This window comes from Loxodonta africana, chromosome 15 (genome assembly GCF_030014295.1).
Source record: "Loxodonta africana isolate mLoxAfr1 chromosome 15, mLoxAfr1.hap2, whole genome shotgun sequence".
NCBI lineage: Eukaryota > Metazoa > Chordata > Mammalia > Proboscidea > Elephantidae > Loxodonta > Loxodonta africana.
Genome location: NC_087356.1, coordinates 4,529,991 through 4,544,896, shown reverse-complemented (window position 1 = coordinate 4,544,896; position 14,906 = coordinate 4,529,991). Strand labels below are relative to the sequence as shown.

Genomic DNA, 14,906 nt, shown 5'->3' with positions numbered 1-14,906 from the left:
TGACAGGGGAATAAACAGGTCAGAATGAGCTCCTCCTCCTCAGGGCTTAGGTAATACGTGACTAAAACCTCCACAAGTACCTTTTTCTTTTGTGTGTTCTGGGACTTTGTTTTCGCTAAGGTTGATTCTTACACTGTAAATAAGATGTAAAATTATTAAACCCTGATGACGTCCCTCCCTGCCCTCAGGCTGATGCAGCAGTCCGTGGAATCAGTTTGGAACATGGCCTTTGACTTTATTCTCGACAACGTCCAGGTGGTGTTACAGCAGACCTACGGGAGCACCCTGAAAGTGACGTAACCACTGGGAGCCTGGCGCTCCCTCTGCTCGCGAGCCACAAGCGCTTGTGAGGTATTTGCAAAGTGCATGACAGTAATGCTCTGAGTTTTTATAATTTCACATTTCTCTTTCAGCGAGTGTTTTGTACATTTCTTTTCAAAAAGTGCCAAAATTTGTCAGTATTGCATGTAAATAATTGTGTTAATTCTTTTACTGTAGCATAGATTCAATTTACAAAATGTTTGTTTATAAAGTTTTATGGATTTTTACAGTGAAGTGTTTACAGTTGTTTAATAAAGAACTGTATGTATATTTTGTACAGGCTCCTTTTTGTGAATCCTTAAAAAGACTCTAGAAAGCAAATGCTGAACTATTTTTATTATACTTAAGGGCTGAAAAACCTCTGGGCCAGACTGTTACAGGCTCTGTGCTCAGCTTTGAAATTCCTGAGCAGTCCCAGACCAGGATCCCACTGGTTCCAAGGAGGGGTTAAGCTTCGTGAACAATCTTACAGTTCTTCTCCCCAGGCGTGAACATAAGAGAATGCTGAGAGAAATCTTTACATATTTTGAATTAGGACATTACCCCTACACACAGGTAACGCTTTCATTTTTCCTGGGTGAACTGTGTCCTACAGGTAGTTTCGAGCACTTGCTTGGCCTCTCCTGGCCCTGGAGAAACTTCAGTAATAATGAGTACAGACTTTCAAATGTATATAAAATATTTTTCTATGCTATTCCACCATAACACTTTAAAAATATAGTTTATAGTTCTTTGCCAGTGAATACTTGGCACTTTTTCTTCAAACACACACCCCAAAACAGACTTCAACGGGGTGCTATAAATAGGCAGTCAGATCTCAGAGCTGTGACAAGAATTAACCTCATTATTAGTGTAATTTCCTAACTCAGGGAAAGGAGTCTATGCTCACTTGGACCCATCCCCACAGTCTTCGGGAACACCGCGAAACCCAGCTATAATCAGATTACTACTAAAAGCAACCACTTAAAAAGAAGCACAAAGCCCAAATACGGTTAATCAATTCCCTATTATTGCCAAGTCATCTCGTTAGAAAATGTCTGCATGATAGAATTTTCCAGTATAAAAAATGTTAACATGTACGAGGTACACGAAGTATGACAGTTAATAAAATCGTTTGTGTTGGTAGAAGACTGTGCTGCAGATGACGGATGGGATGAGAGGCTGTGCTGCCTCGGAAGCCTACCGGAACTGACCGGGCAACGTCTGCTCTCTTTATGGGTAGTTCTGAACTGTAATGATTACAGTGGACTCTCACGACTGGACCAGCAGTAGAAAGCAGCCAGCTATGTTTTACACCATGGTTTCACATAAAGCAAGTAAAGAAATACCAGAATGCCTCATTGTCTATTTTAAAAAATTTCTAAGGGCCTATGGCAGAAGGCAGCTGGAAAAACCACTGTGGGAAGAATATGCATAAATAAAGTAGTCCTTACATCAAAAAGCCCAGGAATCACAAAATCTGCAGACGCTTCAGTATAATCAAATACTGCAGGACTGATTTAATCAGTAGAAAACTGAAGGAGCTTTAGATGTGTAATAAAAATTCCAATTTAGGGGAGGGCGGACTTTAAAACAGCAGCCAGTGGAGGGTGGGGAAAGGGGTGGGCGAGGTGAGCAGGCACGTTGGAGCTGTGGGGACTGTAAGTGACCACTGTCAAACCAGTGTAAGTTTCTTGGTTTCTCATGGAAAACATTTTATACACCCAAGTCCATCAGTGTCCAGAGTCCGTTCCATTTTTGTCGGTGGTACTACAACATAGTATTGCGTTGACTCCATTTCCTGCGCCAGATGGAAAAATCAGATGATCTCAAATACTTTCTTCAGCTCCACAATAAGCTGCCAGTCACTCTTCTGCATCTCATCTCGGAACCAGTCTTTGAGAGCATCAATGGACTGTCGGGTGATCTGCAAGGCCCAGGCACAAACAGGGTCACCACCACCAGGTTTGCTCCCACAGCCATGCAGGTGCCACAGCAAAGCGTGTGGACCCGTGGTCTGTCGGCAAACGCTGCCCAGTGCTTGCCTGCTTGTAGGGGAGCAGGGGATGGAGAAGCCTAACATTGGCTAGTGCCGCTCTACTTGGGAGGACCTTCCTCAACAAGATAAGGCTGTTCCAGAGATCAGCCCTAAGGGGAAATACGATCAAACCGCAGGCCTTCACACGCCAGCCCCCTGCGCTACTGGGCAAGGGTGACTCCTAAGTGCTTACCTTGCTGACGAGAATGTCTGTAGCTTCAAAATGTCTTCCGTACATTTTAGGGGATTCACCAGGGATGGGTTCTATTTTGACACAGACTTCTTGTCCTTTTTTTGCAACTTCCACTTGTTTATGGTTTATTTCAATACTTGTTACTATTCCAATGTCAACAAACTGTAAAATAAGGACAGTAACTATGGTGTATGGGATCATGCCAGTCACGGGCACTAGGAAAAAGCTGAAATAAAGACTGGAGCAAAAGAGCCCATTTTAAAAACCTTGGCTCTCTTGTGTTGGGTTTATCACTCATGGCCTTTATGATGTAACATTCTCGCTAGTAAGTGGGACACCACCACCACGTGCCCTACGTCCTACACCAGAAGGTTGTAAGGACCAAAGAAGAGTGTTATACGCTTTGTCAAACTTTAAGTCCATGTCTTTTCTACTCTGCTCTACCCTCTGACTGGGCAGGTACCACATTCTGAGGGAGCCCCGGGCACAATGATTCTGAGTGAGAACAACCATGGTGTAGTCAGCAAACAGCCGATGCAGCCGAGTGGACGAAGCGAGGTGTGGTGAGAAGGGGGTGCGTAGGAGATGGAATCTGAGAGGCAGCCAGGAACAGATCATGTAGGGCCTGAAAGCCACAATCAAAACCCTGCATTTTATCCTAAGGGTGATGGGAGAAGCTTTGAGCAAGTGAGCTACAGTTTGGGAGAAGATACAAGAGAGTGTTAGAGTGAAAGTTGGGCACACCCACATAATTCCTGAAACAACTCTCCCAACGCAGGCTACTGAAATGGCAGACCCCCTGGCTTGGGGTGGCAAGTGGTGTTCAGATGGTTCCGCGTCATTTCCACTGAAGGAACCAGGCAGGTCTGGGCAAGGAAAGTGCTGGATAAGCCTGAAGCACTCTATCACGCCAGAAAGGAAGGGAATGTCCAGAGTGCCATGTGGCAGGGAACCAGCCTGAACGGGCTCCTAACTAAACTTGGGGCAATTTGAGTATCAAAAAGAATGATGGTAATGGATTGTAACAACACTTAATTTAAAAAAACAAAACACTGAGTCTGTACATAAAAACCTGTTGCCGTCGAGTTGATTCCGATTCACAGCGACCCTATAGGACAGAGTAGAACTGCCCCATAGGGTTTCCAAGGAGCGACTGGAGGATTCAAACCGTCGACCTTGGAGTTAGCAGCCAAGCTCTTAACCACTGCACCACCAGGATTCTTGACAGATGCTTGGCAGAAGTGGGGGGGTACGCCACCGTTTTGCAGCCTCCTATTTAATAACTGATGAGACAAGGATCACCAACCAGCAGGTACTAAAACCACTGGGATAAAGGTTGCTGAGAAACAGTGTCTCAGGGACTCACGGTAAACCTCACAGGTGACCTCATGATTACAAGGGGGACAAGATCTGTCTAAGGGAGGGAGTTAACAGTGTCTCGGGGACTCACGGTAAACCTCACAGGTGACCTCATGATTACAAGGGGGACAAGATCTGTCTAAGGGAGAGAGTTAACAGTGTTCTCGGGGACTCACGGTAAACCTCAGAGGTGACCTCATGATTACAAAGGGGACAAGATCTGTCTGAGGGAGTTAACAGAGTGAGCCCATTACAGACAACCTGTTGCAAGAAGGGCGCACAGGAGCGCCTGTGACGTGACGTGTGCTGTCTCGTCATGAGGAAACAAGTCCAGATTGAGTAGTAGCCCGCTGCAAAACAACTGCACTCTTCAGAAAAGGTGGGGAGATGGTTTTTTGATTGAGATTAAAACAACCAAATGCAAGACACGATGCATAAATCCCGGAGTCGAGCTGCGGGGCAGACAGCTGGGGAAACGGGAACGAGGATCACGAGATGCTGGCGGGCACTACGGAATCCTGCTCCCTTAGGTACCAGGCGGACGCAGAGGGAGGCACACGGGCGTTCGTTACACTGCTGTTTGAACTTTCCCTAGTCTTGAAACGTTGTAAACTACCTTCACCCTTCATTCGCTGAAGCACTGATCTCAGCACTGACTTAAGGAAAACTGATGTTTAGCAATATTAGGTTGAAATTACAGAAGGCGTCATCACCTTCAACTGCTATCAGCAGAGAACCCAAATCCTCTCATTATCCAGCATCACTAGTAGCGCAGCGGTGAAGGAGGCCCTGGCTCAGAGTCTACGCATCACAGGACAGTGGTGAACGGCGAGGTGATCTTGGCAAGTCACCCTCTTGGAAACTCGGTTTCCTCTTCCGTAAAATATGCTCAGGTAACAGTATCATCACATTGTTGTGAAATGAAAACGAGATGTAGGTAAAGCATGGAACACCAACGCCTAGTGAGCATAATTAACACTTTCCACAACGGTTCTCCATCTTGACCGACCATGCACCAGAATCACCAGGAAGGTGTGCTAAAACCAGACTGCTCAGTAGGTCTGGGATGGGGCCTGAGAATATGCATTCATGGCAGCTGACATTGCTGGCCTGGGCATCACCCTTTGAGAGCCACTGCTGAAGTTACAGCAGAAAGCAAACGCCTGCGCCACAACCAACCCCCAGAAAGCAACAGGAGGACAGCCAGCACCCGGCTCTGAGAAACAGTAACCGACAGAAAGTGTCCATGAAAGAAAGTGAATTTTTACCTATAGGGGGGACACATTTTAAAACTCACTGATACGGCTGTCACGCCACCTCTTATTTAAGATGTCATCAAAAACCGGACAAGGCAAAAAGCCGAAAGGCAGCCCTACTGTAACTAGACACACTTTCATCAAACCTAAGATAACCACTTTCTGGAGCTCACCAGATTTTCACAAAACTGCCGTGACTGCCCTCTGGCTAAGAGGAGTGTAAAATATAACACTGTCATATGCATCCTGGTTTCAAAGCAGTTAAAACGCAAAAAACGGTGCATGTTAGAATCGATAAGAGAGCGTTGCCAGCTTCCCACACAGCATGAAGGCTCCGCAAACACTCAAACTCCTCCTGGTCTCCTTTCCACAGCCAGATGAAAGCACGCTGCTTGGAGGAGCAGAGCCTCGAGTTTGGGTGGTTCTGCTGTGAGGTGGATGACGCGGTTCTAAAGCTTTGTTTGCTACCACTCCTGGGGAGTCCCGGTGGTGCAGTGGTTGAGAGCTTGACTGCTAATCAAGAGGTTGGCAGCTGAAATCCACCAGCCGCTCCTTGGAAGCTGGGGGGCAGTTCTCCTCTGTCCTCTAGGGTTACTGTGAGTCGGAGCTGACTTGACAGCACCTACCACCGCCACCACCCACTCATGGACCTCCATTTACTGCTTTAAGAAAGGCCAGAGAGAAGACAAAGTACAAACAGAACTTACGTTTTTGCTAGGGACGCACATGGGCGTGCCCTGTTTCACCTGCCCTGCTTCCACGGTCACTCCTATCACTATTGGATCTCGGGAATTGAAAATGAACTGAGGGAGGATTTTCATCTTGCAGGGAAATACCGCTATGTGCCTAAAACAAGAACAAAACGTTCAGTGTACGAGCCACAGAATCATCTCAACGTCGGCAAACAGATGCACACGAGGCTTCTCCCAGGTCCCAGGAGAAGAGCAGTCAGGAAGCTGCAGGCAACTTCCTGCAGGCCCATGGTGTGGTACATGGCGCCTCATTCCTTTGCCCGCCCTCTTTCCGTTCTGTTGCTTCCCAGTCTTCGCTTTCTCCCTCTTAAGCTCACCCCTAAAAGATGCTGCGTCTTAGAAGCAATTTGTGCCCAAGTTAAAGGCTGCACCCTGCTCCCGAATGTGCCTGCAGCCACACCTTGAGCCCACAAGTGCCTGCTGACAGCCCTGTCACTTGGCTACCCTACAGGCCACAGGTCTCCTTTTCTCTACCATCTTCCCAGATGGGTGGGTCAAAGCACCACTAGAAAGGTTCATTTCTTCGCAACGAGCACGTGCATAAGAGGCTTTCGTGGTTCCTAGCCATTTTCTGGAAACCCTGGTCAGCAGCTCAAATCTACCAGATGCTCCTTGGAAACCCTATAAGGTAGTTCTACTCTGTCCTGTAGGGTCGCTATGAGTCGGAATCAACTCGATGGCAATGGGTTGGGTTTGGTTTGGTTTGGTTTAGCCATCTTCTAAATGACATCTCACTCTTCTCACTTCAGGTTTCATAATCTAAAGAGGACCAATCCTGAACAAAATCCTCGTTATTGACCAGTAATTGGCTCCACGTTTAAAAAGGATCCCAGCTGAGCCACCCCTCCCCGACCGCCGTCAGCACTACCCTCTGGCCTAAGTCCCCGCAACCTCTGGCCTGGATGAGAGAGTGTCCTGATGTCTCCTCATCGACGCTGACAATCTATGGCCATGTCACAATCAGTTGGATCACGTCCACCAAAACTTCTGCAACTCAGCAGTAAAAACTCAACACCTGCCATGCCCTATAGGCTCCTACATGATAAGGGTCCTGCCAGCTTCTCTGACCACGCTCCCCTGGTTCACCTGCCATGACCAGTGTGGCTTGCCTCCCATCTCTGTACTCATCCTGCCTCACGGCTTCTTCAACTTGCTGTTTCTTCTGCGTGGACATTCCCCAGGTATCTGTGTGGCTCCTTTCATTTCCTTCAGGTCTCTACTCAAATAAGAGACCTACAAAGGTACCTTCTACAGCCACTGTAAGAGCCGTTCCCCATCTCCTTACCTCTCCAGGCCTTCCTCCGCTGTCTTCTCATTTGTCTATCACTCGTCTAACCATCAGAAAGCCCCTGAGCTCTAGGTGTGTGCCCTGTCTGCCTCACTGCCGACTCCTCCAGCAACTACCACAGCACCACCCACGCTGCAGGCACTCCATGGTTGCTGGAGCAATGACCTTGCCTCCCACAGAATTCTTTACCCCATTTCCTTAGTTTCCACACTCTAACTTGTTACGTCCATTCCATTCAGTCCCAGATTAAAAAAAAAAACTCCAACAGGATAAAATCCCCAAATTTAGCGACTACTCACCCATTAACGATACCTAGGCCTGCCAAATCAAAAATTAAAAAAGCAAACCAAAAGGCTACAAAAAGGACTTGTTGGCACGCTGCCTAAAAGGCTCATGTGTGCAGGATTTATGGTCTGCGGCACCACTTCAGGACGCAGCCTCTGATGGATGAGAAAACGCCACGTTTCTGCTGTCTACACCTTTCTGGTATTTGGTAAATCTCAATCAACTTCACTGCCAAAGACCCAAAGCAAGCAAAAGCATCAACTTACTTAAATTCTTCTTGTTTCTGTTTCTTGTAGTCTTGTCTATATTTTGTAAAGGCATCAAATAAGTGATAAATAATTTCTGCACTAAAAATTCTAACTCCTAAACTATCAGCCATTTCTTGTGCATCCCGTTCAATTCTCACGTCAAAGGCCAAAATAACGGCATACCTGAAAGGTGAAAACAAATGAAAAACAAAATTGGTCATAAAGGACGGCTGTAAGAACACAGGAAGCTAGTGTGAAAGCCTTGGAGCAGAAGAGAAGCGCCTTACTGAGGGTCATGTTCCAACATCACTGAGGCCTTCATGACATCCTTTCTGTGGACCGGGCCAATGTTAATTCCTGCGTACTGTATGCAAAAAGGGAGTTTCAGAATTAGCTTGATGTATCAGGTATCAGAACCACACCACAATCACATACGGTTACTTACGGGTACTTCTGATGTTTTCAGAAATTCAAGTAGAGCCTCCAAAGAGCCCAGGGTAGAGGCCTGGACATAGACTCCTTTTTCTTCTAATTTGATGGCATTTAGTGTCTGCTTTAACTCGTGGATCAACTCATCCTTGAAGAGAAATTAGATGTGACAAGGTTGTAAATATATCTTTATCCTCAGTGGCCTAGAATTAAACTTGGTCTTTTTGGATGTGTGCTCATCCTTGAAAACATGAAGCGAAGGCTGAGAGTGAGCAAGACTGAAAAGAAACTGCTCTGGAATAAAGGAGGAGATTTGGGGCCATATCCCAGCTGGATCCCTCTTCACTTTCTGTCTTAGGTTTACTGACTTTAAAATAGTTACCCTCTGTACCACCTGGCAACTAAGGCAGATGCAGGGATGGGGAAGGTGAAATGACAGGAATAATCTTGTAAAAGTTAAAACATGCTATGGCAGCCCCAAGGCTCTGCTTCACTGTTCTATGCAACAGCCTCATCTGGTGATCTCAGCTGTTGTCTCCTCCCTCACTGCTCCTCTGAATGGGGATTTCTACCAGAAACAAGTAAACAAGTATGGCAGTGCCTTCAAGGCACAGAGGTCCACTCCATACTGAGGATCGGCCAGACAAGGACACCTCCCTGTTCTCTCTACCCCTAAAGTACTGAATTCTCATGGCAACCCAAGTCACGGTGATGGTGAGGTACAGTCACAGGTATTTCTTTGACAACCAAACACCTCGCAGGATAGGTTTTCTGGGTTTGAAGGCCTAGGACCAAAGTCTCATGGGACAACTTGGTCAATCAGCATAATACAGTTCACAAAGTTTATGTCCTGTATTCTAGTTTGGTGAGTAATGTCTGGGGCCTTACAAGCTTGTGAGCAGCCATCTAAGATACAGCTATTGGTCTCTACTCGCCTGGAGCAAAAGAGAAAGGAAGAAACCAAAGACTCAAAAAAGACTCTAGTTTATCACCCTGAGATGCCCCTTGAACTCTGAACCAAAACTATCCCCTGAGTTCACCTTTTAGCTAAATAACAGATTGGCCTATAAAATAATGTCACTCGAATATCACACAAATAGCACTGAATTAGTTCACTCCTTTAAAAAATCATCCATATGAGAACAAATGGTTAACAATTACTCTAAAGCAAACATGAGACGGTAAGGGGGCGAGGAACTAGATTACTGGTAACAGAACAAACCAGAATGGAAATGAGAATGCTGACACTTTGTGAAAAATGTAACCAATGTTACCGCACAATTTGTGTAGAAATTGTTAAATGGGAACCAAATTTGCTACGAAAACTTTCACTGAAAACAATGAAATATTATTTAAGAAAAAGATCGGTGGTGCCAGCACACCAGAAAAGCCTTTCCCTGCTCCCAACTGGTTTTCTCTTTGGTGAGCCAATAGGTAACCACTGCTCAAAGTCTGCTTTGATGAGACTCCGCTGGACTCCGGTAGGCCGACCGCTCCTAAATGGGCTGACCGGCTGTAAAGTGAGTCCCAGCGCCTACTAAGATTTTCTTCCATTCTGTCTACTTACTGTTGTTGTTAGGTGCCGCCGAGTCGGTTCCGACTCACAGTGACCCTGTAAGGACAGAGTAGAACTGTCCCATAGGGTTTCCAAGGAACAGGTAGTGGATTTGAACTGCCAACCTTCTGGTTAGTAGCCAAGCTTTTAACCACTGCACCCTCAGGGCTTCATCTACTTACTAGAGTATGTAAAATAAAACCCGAATCAACAACTCCTAGCTTTTGATTCATTTTTAATTTGAATAAAGTGCAAATTTTAGAATTCTAGGTATATTAAATAATATAAATATTTATGCCCATTATTGTGACCGCAACAAACTGAACTAATTTAAAAGCATCAAGTGTTTGCTAAAAGGCAACGAGACAAAGGTGCCCGGCCTGTTTCATTCACCACTCCCAGCGTATGCTCTGCTGGCTGGTACAACACAACTCAAATAGCTTTTGCAAAGAAAAAAATAAAAGATCAAAAAGTACGTACTTTAAGAACAGGGATTTCATCCTCCTTATAAGCCACCAGGAGGGGTAAACCAGCCAATGTTTTCTCCAGGTCTTTTCCAAGAATCTTCACCCCCTGAGCTGCTTCTACTTCTTTATGCTTCTCATACTGGTTCTACAGAGAGAAAAACAGCGCATTTATCTGAAAAGTGGTTAGCAGCAGCAGAGATCGCCACAGCCTGGGGGGAGGAAAAGACTTCTCTAGACAGACACACAAAGCATGACCACGAAATAAAAGACTGAGAAATTCAACATTAAAGTTAAGTATTTCCCTTTCTCAAGTACCACAGAGAAAGTAAAAAGACAGGTCACAGAGTAGGGGCAGACAGGGCACCACAAAGAAACCAAACGCACAAGCGTATCCTGAGTACCTAAAGGACTAAAGCCTGCTTACCCACGGGAGGGAGGGAACCCAGGAGAGATACGGGCACTTCGCAAAGGAAGCATTTACACAGCTAAGAAACATCAGAACGATGACCGACCCTATCAGCAATCAAAGAAACGCAAACTGAACAGCACTGAGCCGCTGGAATGGCAAAAACTTTAATATCTGACAGCACCAAAATGCTGGTGAAGATGCGAAACAATGAAAACTCTAACGCAGAGCAGGTCAGAGTAGGAACCGTCATGCCCACTGTGGACAATCGTCTAGTTTGGCCTCATCTAGTAAAGTGGACATGCGGCCAAGTAATGACTCAGCACTTCCACTCCTAGGCGCGCGGCCAAGTAATGACTCAGCACTTCCACTCCTAGGTGCGACCAAGTAATGACTCAGCACTTCCACTCCTAAGTGCACGACCAAGTAATGACTCAGCACTTCCACTCCTAGGCGCGCGGCCAAGTAATGACTCAGCACTTCCACTCCTAAGTGCACGACCAAGTAATGACTCAGCACTTGCACTAAGTGCGCGACCAAGTAATGACTCAGCACTTCCACTCCTAGCTGCGACCAAGTAATGACTCAGCACTTCCACTCCTAGGTGCGACCAAGTAATGACTCTGCACTTCCACTCCTAGGCGCGCGGCCACGTAATGACTCAGCACTTCCACTCCTAAGTGCACGACCAAGTAATGACTCAGCACTTGCACTAAGTGCGCGACCAAGTAATGACTCAGCACTTCCACTCCTAGCTGCGACCAAGTAATGACTCAGCACTTCCACTCCTAGGCTCGCGACCAAGTAATGACTCAGCACTTCCACTCCTAGGTGCGACCAAGTAATGACTCAGCACTTCCACTCCTAGGTGCGACCAAGTAATGACTCAGCACTTCCACTCCTAGGTGTGCGACCAATGACTCAGCACTTCCACTCCTAGGTGCGACCAAGTAATGACTCAGCACTTCCACTCCTAGGTGTGCGACCAATGACTCAGCACTTGCACTCCTAGGCGTGTGACCAAGTAATGACTCAGCACTTCCACTCCTAGGCACGCGACCAATGACTCAGCACTTGCACTCCTAGGTGCGTGACCAAGTAATGGCTCAGCACTTCCACTCCTAGGTGCGACCAAGTAATGACTCAGCACTTCCACCCCTAGATGCGACCGAGTAATGACTCAGCACTTCCACTCCTAGGCGCGCGACCAGTGACTCAGCACTTGCACTCCTAGGCGCGTGACCAAGTAATGACTCAGCACTTCCACTCCTAGGGAACGCATCAGGGGCAACCAGGCCACGGAACGACACAAGGATGCTCAGAGCAGCAGCAAACAATCATTAGGAATAATGACAATAAACTGGTAACAGCCTACAATTCCCAGCAAGAACAACCATGGTATGTTCACACAACGGAATACTAAACAAATACGAATGAACTACAGTTATATACAAAAACACGGATAAATCTTAAAATTATTTTTTTAACTGGAAGCAGTAGACGCAAAGGAATATATTGAGAATGACTCCATCTGTATGAAGTCCAAACGCAGGCAACTCCTCATTCTATTTTTTAGGGCCATATACCCTCCAGTGCTAGAACTCTAAAGAAAGGCAAGGATGTTGGTCATTATCACAAACACTGGGATAGCAGTTAGGTCCAAGGAGTGGGAAGGAACCAGGATCAGGACGAGGCATGTAGGAGGTTCTGAGGTGCCAGCAGTGTTCTCATTCCTGATCTGGTGGTTTGCTTCTAAGTAATTTAGCTTTTCTTCTGAGTTTTGTGTACTTTCAGTATGAATGTTTTATTTCACAGTTAGAAACGTTCATGAAAAAGTAGTTAGCGATGTAGAACCAAAAAGAAGTACTACCTAACTTTTCATGGAAGGTATGAGCTGGTAACAGATGCTTTCACACACCCCTCTGACAAGAGGTCCCTTCTCTACGATGACATCAAAAATAAAATGGGGAGAGGGAGGGGTGTGTGTGCTGTATGTTAAGTCTGCCGTTCTCACAGGAGGAAGTGATCTCAGAAGGACTGTCCACACTGTACAAGCCCCATCTGTAAATGCTCACCACCTGGGCTTACCTTCACTCGTAATTCCTTCATAGGAGGAGGTAGCAGGAGGCCTCGGATCTGTGTCACAATGGGCCCTTCTACTCCAGGAACGATGATTGTGTCTCCTTCCTTCAAACGCCCATTGATCAATATGACATCTATAGTGGTGCCCATTCCCGGGAGAGCTTTAACCTAGGAAAATGGATGCAAAGGGGGTGAAATATATGCTCCAATGGACCACGTTCACTAAACTGAAAAGCAGTAAATATGCTCACCCAAGAAGCCCCGTTAAAGGAAAAAAGGCAGTGAGCTGAAAAGCTGGGCTATTACCTCCATCACCTGCGCTCTCAGCTCCTCGCAGTGTGCCAGCCTCCTGCTCAACATGGTCTGTGTTAACTCCACAAGGAGGTATATCAGACTTCCCATGCCGTCGCCAGTATGGGCAGAGGTGGGTACCAAGGACACAAACGTGCGGGGGTCTTTATTCTCGTAAAACAAAGCAGCATTCAGACCCTAGATACATGGAAGCAAAATCATTCCAAAAGGGCAAACTGTGGAAGACAGCGTCCAGGACAGGAACACTTAACTAGAAGCAAATGAGCAAATGGCCAATCGTTCTAAAACTCCTCAAAACACTCCACAGGCGATCATGTATATTATGTAGGGGTTAATTACATTATAGGAAAGTCGTTTCTTTCCAAGCCAACTTGAGTTTTTAAATTAAAACATTCAGACTACAAAGGAAGATCTGGGAAACACCAGCTCTGATCTGAAGAAGGAAAAGGGAAGAAAAACACTACCGGATTGCTATTAGCAGGGGAACGGAACTAGCATTAATGAAAACGATCAGTTCATTATGAGACGATAAAATAAAGAAAACAATACCGTCGTATGATATAGGCTCTTTATACAGAAGGGAAAGATTTCTTACCTGCTGTGCAAATTCCACAATAATAGCTTTTGCTCGCTCCTCAAATTCATCTTTTGTATTTTTTTTCTGCTTCTTTAAAGTAGCAGCCACATCAGAGTCAGGGCTCTTTTTCCAATCATACAACCTATCAATCTGGAAACGTATCTTCATGAGAAACACCTCTCAAGCACTCAGAACACTCGGGAATTTAACTGAGAGTAATAGCTCCCGGAAATTCCCAATGTATACAAAAATCGTATATACCCAGAAGTATGAATTACTCATTTTATTGTACCAACAGCCCGTTTAGCTGCACATACGGTCAATTAATATTTACAAAAATTCCAAGGTCATCTGTATGGAAAAAGTGAACCTGGGCCCTTACACAAAAATTAACTGAGAACAGATCAGTCTAAATGTACAAGTTAAATCTATTAAATGTCTAGAAACAGTGGAGAAAATTTTCAAACTTGAGGTAAAAAAAAGAATACTTTCATAGAACACAAGAAACACCAATCATAAGAAAAAAAAAAACCCTCATAAACTGAATTTTGCCAAAATAAGAAATTCCTGCTCTTAAAAATGCACCATTAAGAAAATGAAAAAAAGCAAGCGGTAGACTATGAGAAAATATCTGCAATATACATTACTGACAAAGGACTTACATTGACAATGTACAGAGTTCTGAAACGCATGAAGGCAACTAAGAATCTAGCAAAAAAAAATGAGCAAAGGTCTCTGAACAGGCGCTTCACAAAAAGGTAAGGATGGCAAATAAGCACATGAAAAGACACTCCTGGCATTAGTCACCAGGGACATGCAGGTGAAAACCACAGTAACTCAGCACCACACACCTACTGAAACCCTGGTGGCATACTCATTAACAGCTGTGGCTGCTAGCCAAAACGTCGGCAGCGGGAATCCACCAGCCACTCCCTGGAAACCCTATGGGGCAGTTCTACTCTGTCCTATAGGGTCGCTGTGAGTCAGATTCAACTCAACAGCAACGGGGTTTTTTTTTTTTTGGTTATACACCTATTAGAATGGCTACTGGTAGGATAAGTGTTGACCAGGATGTGAAGAAACTGAACTTCTTTCTAGACATCACTGGTGAGACTGTAAAATGGCACATCCACTTTGGAAAAACGCAGCGGCTTCCTGCAGTCGAACATACATACCATAAGTCGCAGCGAGCCTAAGTATTTACTCGAGGCAAACAAAAACAAATGTTTACGCACAGATTTGTACACACGTGCTCATAGCCACTATATTAATAAATAACCTGAAACTGGAATCCATCCAAATGTCCTTCAGTAGGGAATGGATAAACAGTGTGGTGGCATCCACGTGAGGGACTATCAC

General features: G+C 45.5%; 2 protein-coding genes across 11 annotated transcripts in view; one reads left to right on the top strand and one right to left on the bottom strand.

Moving 5' to 3' along the window:
- Nucleotides 1–14,111, top strand: part of REV1 (REV1 DNA directed polymerase) — a 114,907-nt gene extending 100,796 nt beyond the window's left edge. For all 9 annotated transcript variants that reach the window (XM_064268463.1, XM_064268462.1, XM_064268460.1 and 6 more), the window contains one exon: nucleotides 189–14,111. In XM_064268463.1, coding sequence (XP_064124533.1) covers nucleotides 189–300 — 112 coding nt within the window. In that variant the 3' untranslated portion in view covers nucleotides 301–14,111. The remainder of the gene's footprint in view (nucleotides 1–188) is intronic.
- EIF5B (eukaryotic translation initiation factor 5B) overlaps nucleotides 2,104–14,906 on the bottom strand; it is a 69,897-nt gene continuing 57,094 nt past the window's right edge. For both annotated transcript variants that reach the window (XM_010593546.3, XM_023552555.2), the window contains exons 15-24: nucleotides 13,566–13,697; nucleotides 12,965–13,147; nucleotides 12,665–12,826; nucleotides 10,184–10,315; nucleotides 8,165–8,296; nucleotides 8,007–8,083; nucleotides 7,738–7,902; nucleotides 5,854–5,992; nucleotides 2,532–2,693; nucleotides 2,104–2,227 (exon numbers count right to left, since the gene is read on the bottom strand). In XM_010593546.3, the coding sequence (XP_010591848.1) occupies nucleotides 2,120–2,227; nucleotides 2,532–2,693; nucleotides 5,854–5,992; nucleotides 7,738–7,902; nucleotides 8,007–8,083; nucleotides 8,165–8,296; nucleotides 10,184–10,315; nucleotides 12,665–12,826; nucleotides 12,965–13,147; nucleotides 13,566–13,697 (1,392 nt within the window). In that variant the 3' untranslated portion in view covers nucleotides 2,104–2,119. The remainder of the gene's footprint in view (nucleotides 2,228–2,531; nucleotides 2,694–5,853; nucleotides 5,993–7,737; nucleotides 7,903–8,006; nucleotides 8,084–8,164; nucleotides 8,297–10,183; nucleotides 10,316–12,664; nucleotides 12,827–12,964; nucleotides 13,148–13,565; nucleotides 13,698–14,906) is intronic.